This window comes from Chiloscyllium plagiosum, unplaced genomic scaffold (genome assembly GCF_004010195.1).
Source record: "Chiloscyllium plagiosum isolate BGI_BamShark_2017 unplaced genomic scaffold, ASM401019v2 scaf_10873, whole genome shotgun sequence".
Lineage (NCBI taxonomy): Eukaryota > Metazoa > Chordata > Chondrichthyes > Orectolobiformes > Hemiscylliidae > Chiloscyllium > Chiloscyllium plagiosum.
In genome coordinates this window covers 32790-46821 of record NW_025215300.1, presented here as the reverse complement: position 1 = coordinate 46821, position 14032 = coordinate 32790, and the positions used below count along the sequence as shown (strand labels likewise).

Sequence of the window (14032 nt, the reverse complement as noted above, 5' to 3'; positions counted from 1 at the left end):
CCTGAACACTGTGGGTAATTTAGCATGGCCAGTCCACCCGAACCTGCACATCCCTGAACACTATGGGTAATTTAGCACGGCCAATCCACCCTAAACTGCACATCTCTGAGCACTATGGGTAATTTAGCATGGCCAATCCGGCCTAACCTACACATCCCTGAGCATTATTGGTAATTTAGCACAGCCAATCCACCCTAACCTACACATCCCTGAGCACTATGGGTAATTTAGCACATCCAATCCACCCTAACCTACACATCCCTGAGCACTATGGGTAATTTAGCACATCCAATCCACCCTAACCTACACATCCCTGAGCACTATGGGTAATTTAGCACATCCAATCCACCCTAACCTACACATCCCTGAGCACTATGGGTAATTTAGCACATCCAATCCACCCTAACCTACACATCCCTGAGCACTATGGGTAATTTAGCACATCCAATCCACCCTAACCTACACATCCCTGAGCACTATGGGTAATTTAGCACATCCAATCCACCCTAACCTACACATCCCTGAGCACTATGGGTAATTTAGCACATCCAATCCACCCTAACCTACACATCCCTGAGCACTATGGGTAATTTAGCACATCCAATCCACCCTAACCTACACATCCCTGAGCACTATGGGTAATTTAGCACATCCAATCCACCCTAACCTACACATCCCTGAGCACTATCGGTAATTTAGCACGGCCAATCCATCCTAACCTGCACATCCCTGAAGGGGAGAGGTGGTTGAATAGACTTAGGGAAAGGGAGTTTCCGAGGGGAGACGTGGGGAATTACGGTTTTTACCCAGAGACTGGTGGCGAGAGGCGGGAGGAGGAGAAGGATGGAAGAAGGATTGAGATGGGTGCCCGCGATGCCAAGGCTATGGGCCAAGTGGTGGCGAAACAGGGATTGGAATCGATTGACGCAGACCCGATGGGCTGAAGGGCCTCCCTCTGGGCTGCAGACTCGAGGCGGCTGAGGTGCAACGCAAATGCAGCCCGAGCTGGGGACCGACGGAGATCGGCGACGGGGCGGAAATTCAGCGGATGCTCATCATCGATTGGCACGGGCGAATCCAAAATCCATAAATCACGGTCTTGATTAAGAGAGAGCCCAAGGTCAGCTCAATCCTGGTAACCTTGCAATCAGCATTCACGGTTTGTTACAGTTTCCTAAATTCCTAATATACACAGTATTGACTCAACTAAAATATTAAACACTGCACAATCAATATGTTTTGTTCAGGAAATTGCATTAGTTAACACTAGTGAGTATTGATGTGTGGTTAATGAGACTTGCAGGACATATGCTATCTGGTGCGGACGTATCTCATCCTTTAGACATTTGCCCACAACTCTTCGTCCATCACAAACATGGCCCTCTTTTCCTGGGATGCTCAGGTAAGGGAGGGTGTTCCAGAGCAGCAGTGCCTCAGCAGACCCTCCACTGCATAGCGCAACGGGACTGACCTGTTACAGCATTTCGGAAGGCACCTTCAGAACCGTTCCAGGTTTACCGTGGATCTGGAGTCACGTGTCGTCCCAGATCTCCGACGCTCCCTCGCCACCCCCCCCACCCTCTCCCATTCATGACTCCAGAACGGTTACACCCACTCGGGGGGCAACGTAAGATCGCCAGTTGAAAATTCCATTGGAGTTTACTCTGTCAACCATACCAACAGGAAATCGCCCACAGCCCCAAGCCATTTTAGACTCCGTGAGATGCGGAGGGATTTACCCAGGATGCATTGTGGATCAGAGCGAGTGTTGGCCGAAGGTACGGGGGGTGGGGGGTAGAAACGCGGTTTCCCGCTCCTGCGATGAAACAGGAAATCGTCAGGCTCTCAGGAAAGTGTAGATTGGCCTGAAACTTTGCCCCAAACTTCAGTCCATTCGCCACTCGCGGAACTCCGGCAGACAGATCAGAGAGGTAGTGCAGACTGAGGAAGGTCTAACTGCCCTTTCAAAAGCCGAAAAGCCATTTTAGCACTGTAGCTTCAAACCTGCAACAGCATTTATGATAGCTTACGATTTGAGGGGGCTAATCTTCTTCTCCAGCAAAGTGAACCTGGAAGAGAGAGAGAGACCGATCAGGTAACTGTCCAAGAATCAAAATAAACCTCAGTGATGGTACTCAACGGCCAAGATGAAAAGCCTCAGCTCTCAAACACGTTTGAGGTATATTTCCACAACTGGTATAGAGGCCACAGTCTGTACTGACTGCAACCCATTAACAATCATGGTACAGCTTGAGACCAAAACCTCCAGGAAATTCTATTGGAGTTTACTCCTTCAACCGTACCGACTGAAAATCACCCACGTTGTTGGGAAATGAAATACGATTACAGCTGCCCTGCCCAGGATTTTATATCACTCAGTTAGGACTGAAACGCTGCCACTGACTCGGGCTAAGAGTGTGTGGGTGCGAGCCCAGATGTCTGTGTGTTTGTGTGTCCAGGCGATTGTATGTGTGTGTGAGCAAATGACGATATGTATGGGACTGTATCTGTGTGTGAGTGAGGAATACTGTGTATATACAGGCAAGTGTTTGTGTCAATGACTTTGTGTGTGTGTGTGTGTATGCGAGAGAGAGAGAGTGAGTGACTGTGTGTGTAGGAAAATGTGTGTGTAGATACAGACAAATGTTTGTGTGTGTACAGGCAAGTGTTTGTGTGAATGACTCTGTGTTTGTGTATGTGTGTAGGTACAGGCAAATGTTTGTATTTGTACAGACAAGTATTTGTGTGAATGACTGTGTGTGTGTGGAGGCAAATGTGTGTAGGTACGGGCAGATGTTTGTGTGTAGATATAGGCAGATGTTTGCGTGTGTGTACAGGCAAATGTTTGTGGGTGAGCGTTTGTCTGTGCATGTACAGGCAAATGTGTGTGTGTATGCGTGTGTGTCAGGCAAATGTCTGTATGAATGACTGTGTGTGTGTGTGTGCGGGCAAATGTGTGTATGTACAGGCAAATGTTTGTGGTTGTTTCTGTGAATGACTCAATATGCACAATGTGATTGTGTGTGTGTGTGTTTGAGTGTGTGAGAGAGTGACAATGTGTGTACAGGCAAACGTTTGTGGAGTGTGTATTTGTGTGAGTGTGACTGTGCATGTACAGGTGCTGGTTTGCTTTCTGCCTGTGTCTGCGCAGATGCCTGTGTTGCTGAGCGTCCGGGTCAGCTGCCCTGTTTGTCAGGCGGGAGATCAGGTTGCAGTGAGACAGTCCCCAGTGCCTGGGCCAGCTGAGTGCATACGAAAGCACAGGGGAGGGAGTGTGGGTACAGTCAGTGTGTGCCTGAAGGGAGCAGGGTTTCTGTGTGTTTGCGGCCTGCGGGAGCAGTCCCCAGGAGCTGAGCTAAACCTCTGCACGACGGTACACTTGGCGTCGCTCTGGGTCCATTACGAAAATCAATACACATCCTCTCAAACGGCACACGCTCAGCAATCTATAACCACACTCCCTCGCTCCCTCCCTCCCTCCCTCGCTCCCTCGCTCCCTCCCACAGCTGGAAGACTCGGCACGCTGCTGTCCTCACCCGCGCCAGGCTCTTCCCGGGGGAACACGAGGCAGGGAACTCCCGCCGCTCCGAGAGGGAGCCCCTGCACTGGGGCGATGGAGTTGATCGCGGTGGCTGTGGTGATCATGCTGTTTATCGGAGTGCTCAAACAGTTCGGCATCCTGGAGCCGATGTCGAGGGAAGGTACACAGGCACCGGGAGGAGGGAGGAGGGAGGTGGCACTGAGGGAGAGACAGCACCAGCCGGGCAAAGGGGAAACTGCTGGGATCCCAATGGCAGTCCTGTCTGGCTCTCTCTCTCTCTCTCTGTCTGTCTCTCTCTCTGTCTCTCTCTCCTGTCTCTCTGTCTCTCTCTCTCTCTCTCTCTCCTGTCTCTCTCTCTCCGTCCCTCTCCCTCTCTCACACCACACGGCCAGATTTTTGTGCTCGTGATAACTCCAGAAGATATAGGGGCAAAATTGAAGTCTCTTCTGTGTCCAGTTGTGGCCCACCCTGTTATAGGAAGGAGATTAATAAGCCGGACGTGGTTCAGAAGAGATTTACCGGGATGTTTTCGGGAATGAAGGTTTCCCCCACCCCTTCTCCTGCCCTACCCCCTCCCTCCCTCCCTCTCTCTCTCTCCCTCTCCCTCTCCCCGTCCATCCCGCCTCTCCCTCCCCCTTCCACCTCCTCTGTGTCTCTCTCTCTCTGCCTTTACCTCTCTCTCACTTTCTTTCTCGCTCTCTCGTACACTTTCTGTGTCAGTCGATCTTTCTCTTTCCCTTTGTCTCACTCATTCTGTCTCTGTCCCTCTCTCACCCTTTCTGTCTGTTTGTGTGTGTGTGTCTCTCTCTCTCTCTCTGCCTCCCCGCTCTATATCTCTCTCTCTATCTCTCTCTCTTTTCTCTCTTTGTCTCTGTCTCTGTCTGTCTATCTGTCTCTCTCTCTCTCTCTCTCTCTCAGACACACAAACGCACACACACTCTTGATCAGTCACTCTCTCGTTCTTAATCCCTCTCTCTGCCTCTCAATCTTTTCCTTATCTCTGGCGCTGTCCCTTTTTCTCTCTCCCTCTCTCTCTCTCTCTCTGTCTTTCTCTCAGTCTCTCCCTCTGTATTTCTCCGATCTGAGGTTTGGGAACAGCCTGGCACAGAAGGGGGATTTTGCATTACCACAGCAACTGTTGATTTGAAGCAAGGGGACAGGGTCAAAGTGGGGGAAGGGTGGGTGGTTTTGGGTGGGGGGGGAAGCGGGGGTTGACGGGGGGGTGGGGGGGAAAGTCGTGTCGGGAGGCAAGTGGTCTGTCCAAAAAACCTGGGAGGGGCAACGACGCAAATGCAAACTAGCAAACACTGTCGGGACGAAGATCCCAAAACATTACCCAACTAACAACTGGGCAATAGGGTATAGCCCCCCACTCACTGTCTCCCAATGGTGTATATCCCCCACTCACTGACTCTCAATGGGGTATATCCCACCACTCACTAACTCTCAATGGGGTATATCCCTCCACTCACTAACTCTCAGTTGGGTATATCCCCCACTCACTGTCTCCCAATGGGGTATATCCCCCCACTCACTAACTCTCAATGGGGTATATCCCCCCACTCACTAACTCTCAATGGGGTATATCCCCCACTCACTGACTTTCAATGAGGTATATCCTCCCACTCACGAGCTCTCAATGGGGTATATCCCCCCACTCACTGACTCTCAATGGGGAATATCCCCCCACTCACTGACTCTCAATGGGGTATATCCCGCCACTCACTGACACTCAATGGGGTATATCCCCCACTCACTAACACTCAATGGGGGACATCCCCCACTCATTGACTCTCAATGGGGTATATCCCCCACTCACTAACACTCAATGGGGGACATCCCCCACTCATTGACTCTCAATGGGGTATATCCCGCCACTCACTGACACTCAATGGGGTATATCCCCCCACTCACTGACTCTCAATGGGGAATATCCCCCCACTCACTGACACTCAATGGGGAATATCCCCCCACCCACTGACTCTCAATGGAGTATATCCCCCAGTCACTGACACTTAGTGGGTATAAACCCCACTCACTGAGACTCAATGAGGTATATCCCCCACTCACAGTCTCTCAATGGGGTATACCTCCCCCATCACTGACTCTCAATCGGGTACATCCCCCACTCACTCTCTCTGGGGTATATCACCCCCCCCATTCACTGACTCTCAATGGGGTACATTCCCCACTCACAGTCTCTCTCAATAGGGTATAACCCCCCACTCACTGACTCTCAATGGGGCATATCCTCCCACTCACTGACTCTCAATAGGGTACATCCCCAACTCACTGATTCTCAATGGGGTCAACCCCACCACTCATTGACTCTCAATGGGGTATATTCCCCCACTCACTGACTCTCAATGGGGTATATCCCCTCCCTCACTGTCTCTCAACCGGGTATATTTCCCCCACTCATTAACTCTCAATGGGGTACGTCCCCCACTCAGTGACTCTCAACAGGGTATATCCCCCCATTCATTGATTCTCAATGGGGTATATCCCACCACTCATTGACTCTCAATGGGGTATATCCCCCACTCACAGTCTCTCAATGGTGTATATCCCCCCACTCACTGACTCTCAGTGGGTTACATCCCCCACTCACAGTCTCTCAATGGTGTATATCCCCCCAATCACTGACTCTCAATGGGGTACATCCCCCATTCACTGTCTCTCAATTGGGTATATTCCCCCCAACTCATTAACTCTCAATGGGGTACGTCCATCACTCACTGACTCTCAACAGGGTATATCCCCCATTCACTGATTCTCAATGGGGTATATCCCCCACTAACTGACACTCAATTGGATACTCCACCACTCATTGACTCTCAATGGGGTATATCCCCCACTCAGTAACACTCAATGGCGTATATCCCCCCACTCACAGTCTCTCAATGGGGTATACCTCCCCCATCACTGACTCTCAATCGGGTACGTCCCCCACTCACAGACTCTCAATGGGGCATATTCTCCCACTCACTGACTCTCAATGAGGTATATCCGCTACTCACAGTCTCTCAATGATGTATATCCCCCACTCAATAACTCTCAATGGGGTATATCCCCCCACTCACTAACACTCAATGGGGTATATCCCCCCCCTCACTGACTCTCAATTGGGTACATCCCCCACTCACAGTCTCTCAATGGGGCATATCCTCCCACTCACTTACTCTCAATGGGGTATATCCGCCGACTCACTGAGACTCAATGAGGTATATCCCCCACACAGTCTCTCAATTATGTATATCCCCCCACTCACTGACACTCAATGGGGTATATCCTCCCACTGACTGACTCTCAATGGGGTACATCCCCCATTCACTGTCTCTCAATGGGTTATATCTCCCACTCACTAACACTCAATGGGGTATATTGCCCCCACTCACTGACTCTCAATGGGGTATATCCCAACACTCACTGACTCTCAACAGGGTATATCCCCCCATTCACTGATTCTCAATGGGGTATATCCCCCACTAACTGACTCTCAATGGGGTATATCCCACCACTCATTGACTCTCAATGGGGTATATCCCCCACTCAGTAACACCCAATGGCGTATATCCCCCCACTCACAGTCTCTCAATGAGGTATACCTCCCCTATCACTGACTCTCAATCGAGTACATCCCCCACTCACAGTCTCTCAATGGGGTATAATCCCCCACTCACTGACTCTCAATGGGGCATATTCTCCCACTCACTGACTCTCAATGGGGTATATCCCCCCACTCAATGACTTTCAATTAGGTATATCCCCCACTCACAGTCTCTCAATGATGTATATCCCCCACTCAATGACTCTCAATGGGGTATATCCTCCACTCACTAATACTCAATGGGGTATAGTCCCCCCACTCACTAACACTCAATAGTGTATATCCCCCCCCCTCACTGACTCTCAATGAGTATATCCCCCACTCACAGTCTCTCAGTGATGTATATCTCCCACTCAATGACTCTCAATGGGGTATATCCCCCACTCACAGTCTCTCAGTGATGTATATCTCCCACTCAATGACTCTCAATGGGCTATATCCCCCACTCACAGTCTCTCAATGGGGCATATCCTCCCACTCACTTACTCTCAATGGGGTATATCTCCCGACTCACTGAGACTTAGTAGGGTATATCCCCCCACTCACTGACTCTCAATGATGTATATCCCCCCACTCACAGTCTCTCAATGGTGTATATCCTCCCACTCACTGACTCTCAATGGGGTATACCAACCACTGATTGACTCTCAATGGGGTATATCACCCCACTCACTGACAATCAGTGGGCTTTATCCCACCACTCACTGACTCTCAATGGGGTATATCCCCCCCCACAACTCATTAACTCCCAATGGGATATGTCCCCCACTCACTGACTCTCAACAGGGTATATCCCCCCATTCACTGATTCTCAATGGGGTATACCCTCCACTAAATGACACTCAATGGGGTATATCCCACCACTTATTGACTCTCAATGGGGTATATCCCCCACTCAGTAACACCCAATGGCGTATATCCCCCCACTCACAGTCTCTCAATGAGGTATACCTCCTCCATCAATGACTCTCAATCGGGTACATCCCCCACTCACAGTCTCTCAATGGGGCATATCCTCCCACTCACAGTCTCTCAATGGGGCATATCCTCCCACTCACTGACTCTCAATAGGGTACATCCCCAACTCACTGATTCTCAATGGAGTATATCCCCCACTCACTGACTCTCACTGGTGTATATACCCCACTCACTAACATCCAATGGGGTATATTCCCCCACTTGCTGACACTCAATGGGGTCAACCCCACCATTCATTGACTCTCACTGGTGTTTCTCCCCCATTCACTAACACCCATTGGGGTATATCGCCCCCACTCACTGACTCTCAATGGGGTACATGCCCCACTCTCTGACTCTCAATGGGGTATATTCCCCCACTCACTGATTCTCAATGGGGTATATCACCTCCCTCACTGTCTCTCAACCGGGTATATTCCCCCCACTCATTAACTCTCAGTGGGGTACATCCCCCACTCTCACTCTCTCAATGGTGTATATCCCCCCATTCACTGACTTTCAATGGGGTACATCCCCCATTCACTGTCTCTCAATGGGATATATCCCCCACTCACTGACTCTCAATGGGTTACATCCCTCAATCACTGTCTCTCAATGGGTTATATCCCCCACTCACTGACTCTCAATGGGGTACATCCCCCACTCACTAACACTCAATGGGGTATATTGCCCCCACTAACTGACTGTCAATGGTTATATTCCCCCACTCACTGACTCTCAATGGGGTACATCCCCCATTCACTATCTCTCAATTGGGTATATTCCCCCTCACTCATTAACTCCCAATGGGGTACGTCCCCCACTCACTGACTCTCAACAGGGTATATCCACTCATTCACTGATTCTCAGTGGGGTATATCCCCCACTAACTGACACCCAATGGGGTATATCCCACCACTCATTGACTCTCAATGGGGTATATCCCCCATCACTGACTCTCAATCGGGTACATCCCCCACTCACAGTCTCTCAATGGGGCATATTCTCCCACTCACTGACTCTCAATAGGGTATATCCCCCACTCACTGACTCTCAATTGGGTATATCCACAATTCATTGACTCTCAATGGGGTATATCCCCCCACTCTCTGACTCTCAATGAGGTATGTCCCCCACTCACAGTCTCTCAATGATGTATATCTCCCACTCAATGACTCTCAAAGGGGTATATCCTCCACTCATTCATACTCAATAGGGTATATCCCCCACTCACTAACACTCAATGGGGTATATCCCCCCACTCACTGACTCTCAATGGGTTATATCCCCCCACTCACTGACTCTCAATGGGTTATATCCCCCAACTCACTGACTCTCAATGGGGTATATCCCCTCCTTCACTGTCTCTCAACCGGATGATTCCCCCCACTCATTAACTCTCAATGGGGTACGTCCCCCACTCACAGACTCTCAACAGGGTACATCCCCCCATTCACTGATTCTCAATGGGGTATATCCCCCACTCACTAATACTCAATGGGGTATATACCCCCCACTCAATAACACTCAATGGGGTATATCCCCCCCCTCACTGACTCTCAATGGGGTACATCCCCCACTCACAGTCTCTCAATGGGGTATATCCCCCCACTCACTTACTCTCAATGGGGTATATCCCCCGACTCACTGAGACTCAATGGGGTATATCCTCCCACTCACTGACTCTCAATGGGGTATATCCCCCCACTCACTGACTCTCAATGGGGTATATCCCCCCACTCACTGATACTCAATGGGATATGTCCCCCACTCACTGACACTCAATGGGATATGTCCCCCACTCACTGACTCTCAATTGGGTATATCCCCCCACTCACTGACTCTCAATGGGGTATATCCCCCATTCACTGACACTCAATGGGGTATATCCCCCCACTCACTGATACTCAATGGGGTAAAAAAAAACCCACTCACTGACACTCAATGGGGTATATCCCCCCACTCACTGACTCTCAATGGGGTATATCCCCCATTCACTGACACTCAATGGGGTATATCCCCCCACTCACTGATACTCAATGGGGTATATCACCCCACTCACTGTCACTCAATGAAGTACATCCCCCCATTCACTGTCTCTCAATGGGGTGTATCCCCCCTCTCATAGACACTCAATGGGGTGTATCCCCCCACTCACTGACACACAATAGGGTATATCCCCTCACTCACTGACACTGGATGGGATATCACCCTATATCCCCTCACTCACTGACACTGGATGGGATATCACCCCACACTTACTGACACTCAATAGGGTGTCACCCCCAACTCACTGACACACAATGGGAGATGTCCCCACTCACTGACTCTTAATGAGGTACATCCCCCACTCACAGTCTCTCAATGGGGCATATCCCCCCACTCACTTACTCTCAATGGGGTATATCCCCCCACTTACTGACTCTCAATGGGGTATATCCTCCCACTCACTGACTCTCAATGGGGTATACCAACCACTTACTGATTCTCAATGGGGTATATCCCCCCAACTCATTAACTCGCAATGGGGTACGTCCCCCACTCACGGACTCTCAACAGGGTATATCCCCCCATTCACTGATTCTCAATGGGGTATATCCCCCACTAACTGACACTCAATGGGGTATATCACCCATTCACTGACTCTCAACGGGTTATATCCCCGCCACTCACTGACACTCAATGGGGTATATCCCCCACTCTGACTCTCAATGGGGTATATCCCCCCACTCACTGACTCTCAATGAGGTACGTCCCCCCCACTCACTGACTCTCAATGGGATATGTCCCCCCCACTCACTGACTCTCAATGGGGTATATCCCCCACTCGCTGTCTCTCAATGGGGTATATCCCCCACTCACTGACCCTCAATGGGGTATATCCCCCCACGGTCTCACTCTCAATGGGGTATATCCCCCACTCACTGTCTCTCAATGGGTTATATCCCCCCACGCACTAACTCTCAATGGGGTATGACCCCCCACTCACTGACACTCAATGGGGCATATCCCCGCACTCACTGACTCTCAACGGGGTATATCCCCCCACTCACTCACTCTCAATGGCGTATGTCCACCCCACTCACTGACTCTCAATGGGGTATATCCCCCACTCGCTGTCTCTCAATGGGGTATATCCCCCACTCACTGACCCTCAATGGAGTATATCCCCCCACGCTCTCACTCTCAATGGCTATATGCCCCATTCACTGACTCTCAATGAGGTACATCCCCCCAATTACTGACTCCCAATGGGGTATACCCCCCACTCACTGACTCTCAATGGGGTATATCCCCCACTCACTGACTCTCAATGGGGTATATCTCCCATTCACTGACACTCAATGGGGTATATCCCCCCACTCACTGATACTCAATGGGGTAAAAAAAACCCACTCACTGACACTCAATGGGATATGTCCCCCACTCACTGACTCTCAATGGGGTATATCCCCCCACTCACTAACACTCAATGGGGTATATCCCCCCACTCACTGACTCTCAATGAGGTATATCTCCCACTCACAGTCTCTCAATGATGTATATCCCCCCACTCACTGACTCTCAATGGGGTATATCACCCCACTCACTGACAATCAGTGGGCTTTATCCCCCCACTCACTGACTCTCAATGGGGTATATCTCCCCAATCACTCTCTTTCAATGGGGTATATCCCTCCACTCACTGACTCTCAATGGGGTATATCTCCCCAATCACTCTCTTTCAATGGGGTATATCCCTCCACTCACTGACTCTCAATGGGGTATATCTCCCCAATCACTCTCTTTCAATGGGGTATATCCCTCCACTCACTGACTCTCAATGGGGTATATCTCCCCAATCACTCTCTTTCAATGGGGTATATCCCTCCACTCACTGACTCTCAATGGGGTATATCTCCCCAATCACTCTCTTTCAATGGGGTATATCCCTCCACTCACTGACTCTCAATGGGGTATATCTCCCCAATCACTCTCTTTCAATGGGGTATATCCCTCCACTCACTGACTCTCAATGGGGTATATCTCCCCAATCACTCTCTTTCAATGGGGTATATCCCTCCACTCACTGACTCTCAATGGGGTATATCTCCCCAATCACTCTCTTTCAATGGGGTATATCCCTCCACTCACTGACTCTCAATGGGGTATATCTCCCCAATCACTCTCTTTCAATGGGGTATATCCCTCCACTCACTGACTCTCAATGGGGTATATCTCCCCAATCACTCTCTTTCAATGGGGTATATCCCTCCACTCACTGACTCTCAATGGGGTATATCTCCCCAATCACTCTCTTTCAATGGGGTATATCCCTCCACTCACTGACTCTCAATGGGGTATATCTCCCCAATCACTCTCTTTCAATGGGGTATATCCCTCCACTCACTGACTCTCAATGGGGTATATCTCCCCAATCACTCTCTTTCAATGGGGTATATCCCTCCACTCACTGACTCTCAATGGGGTATATCTCCCCAATCACTCTCTTTCAATGGGGTATATCCCTCCACTCACTGACTCTCAATGGGGTATATCTCCCCAATCACTCTCTTTCAATGGGGTATATCCCTCCACTCACTGACATGCACATACGCTTAGATACACACGCGCACACAGACACACACACACATACACACTCATGCACACAGAGACACAGACACACAGACAGACACACACATTCAGACACACACACACACACACTGAGACACACACACAGCAGCATTTTCTCACTCTCCTGAACCCTCTGTTGCTCACGGGCAAGTGCCCAGGCTCTCTCATGCCCAAGGTGGGTCTGGCTATTGTTGGGGAGTGTCAGATGCCCACTGTGCACCTGGCACTCTGCTTCCCTGCCAACTGAATACGTCATTCAGAGAGCTCAGGCCTGAGAGGTATTTCCAGCCGTGGTTATCGACCATGCTGGTGGTTGAGATATCTCTTGTGGTCTGCGTTCTATTCTGGGTGACAACACAGGACACAAATAGAAATGTCTGAGTTCGCAGGAAAATCTCAGACTCAAAGACTACTTTGTACCCAATTCTCTCTCTGTCTTCTGTTGGCCAGCATGCTCTCTCTCTCCCTCTCTCTCTCTCTCTCTCTCTCTCTGTCTCTCTATCTCTCCCTGTCTCTCTCTCTCTCGATCTATCTCACTCTCTATCTCTCTGTCTCTCTATCTCTCCCTCTCTCTCTCTATCTCTATTTCTATCTCTCTCTCTCTCTCTCTCTCCTGTCTCTCTCTTTCTCTATAACTCTCTCTCTCTATCTCTCTCTCTATATGCTGTCAGGATCTTAACCCTGTCCTGAGCAGGGTCAGAGACTGGGAATCCTGCAGCGAGGAACCCAGCCCCTCCTGACTCCCCAAAGCCTGTCCCACCATCGGCAAGTCAGGCGTGCGGGATGGAATTTTGGGGGTAGGTGGGGGCTGCACCGACAACGCTCAAGAACCTCGATGCCACCGGGGGCAAAAAGCTGCCCACTGTGACTGGCATAGATGCCCGGTCAGCAGTGTTCTGCAGAAATACACCAAAAATCCTCCGACAGCACCTTCTGAACTCAGAGGAGTGAATTTCTTTAGCTATCCAATCCTGCGAGTGAGTGCAGACTCGAGATCTGTATCAATATTATTATTATTTCCCTTTAGGATCCCCCTTCTGATTTTAAAACCTCACTCGACTGGTTATATCAACGCTGAAGAAGCATTGTCCAACCAAAAACGGGAACTCTGCTCTCTCTCTCACTCCCACTCTCTCTCTCACTCCCACTCTCTCTCTCACTCTCTCAATCTCTCTCACTCTTTCTCTCACTCTCACTCCCACTCTCTCTCACACTCTCTCTCTCACTCTCACTCTCTCACTCACTCTCACTCTCTCTCACACACACACTCTCGCTCTCAGTCCCACTCTGTCTCACTCTTTCTCTCACTC

General features: G+C 50.1%; 1 protein-coding gene across 2 annotated transcripts in view; it reads left to right on the top strand.

Moving 5' to 3' along the window:
- The first annotated feature begins 3528 nt into the window (after window positions 1–3528).
- LOC122548263 (calsenilin-like) overlaps window positions 3529–14032 on the top strand; it is a 24244-nt gene continuing 13740 nt past the window's right edge. For both annotated transcript variants that reach the window (XM_043686794.1, XM_043686795.1), the window contains exon 1: window positions 3529–3701. In XM_043686794.1, the coding sequence (XP_043542729.1) occupies window positions 3614–3701 (88 nt within the window). In that variant the 5' untranslated portion in view covers window positions 3529–3613. The remainder of the gene's footprint in view (window positions 3702–14032) is intronic.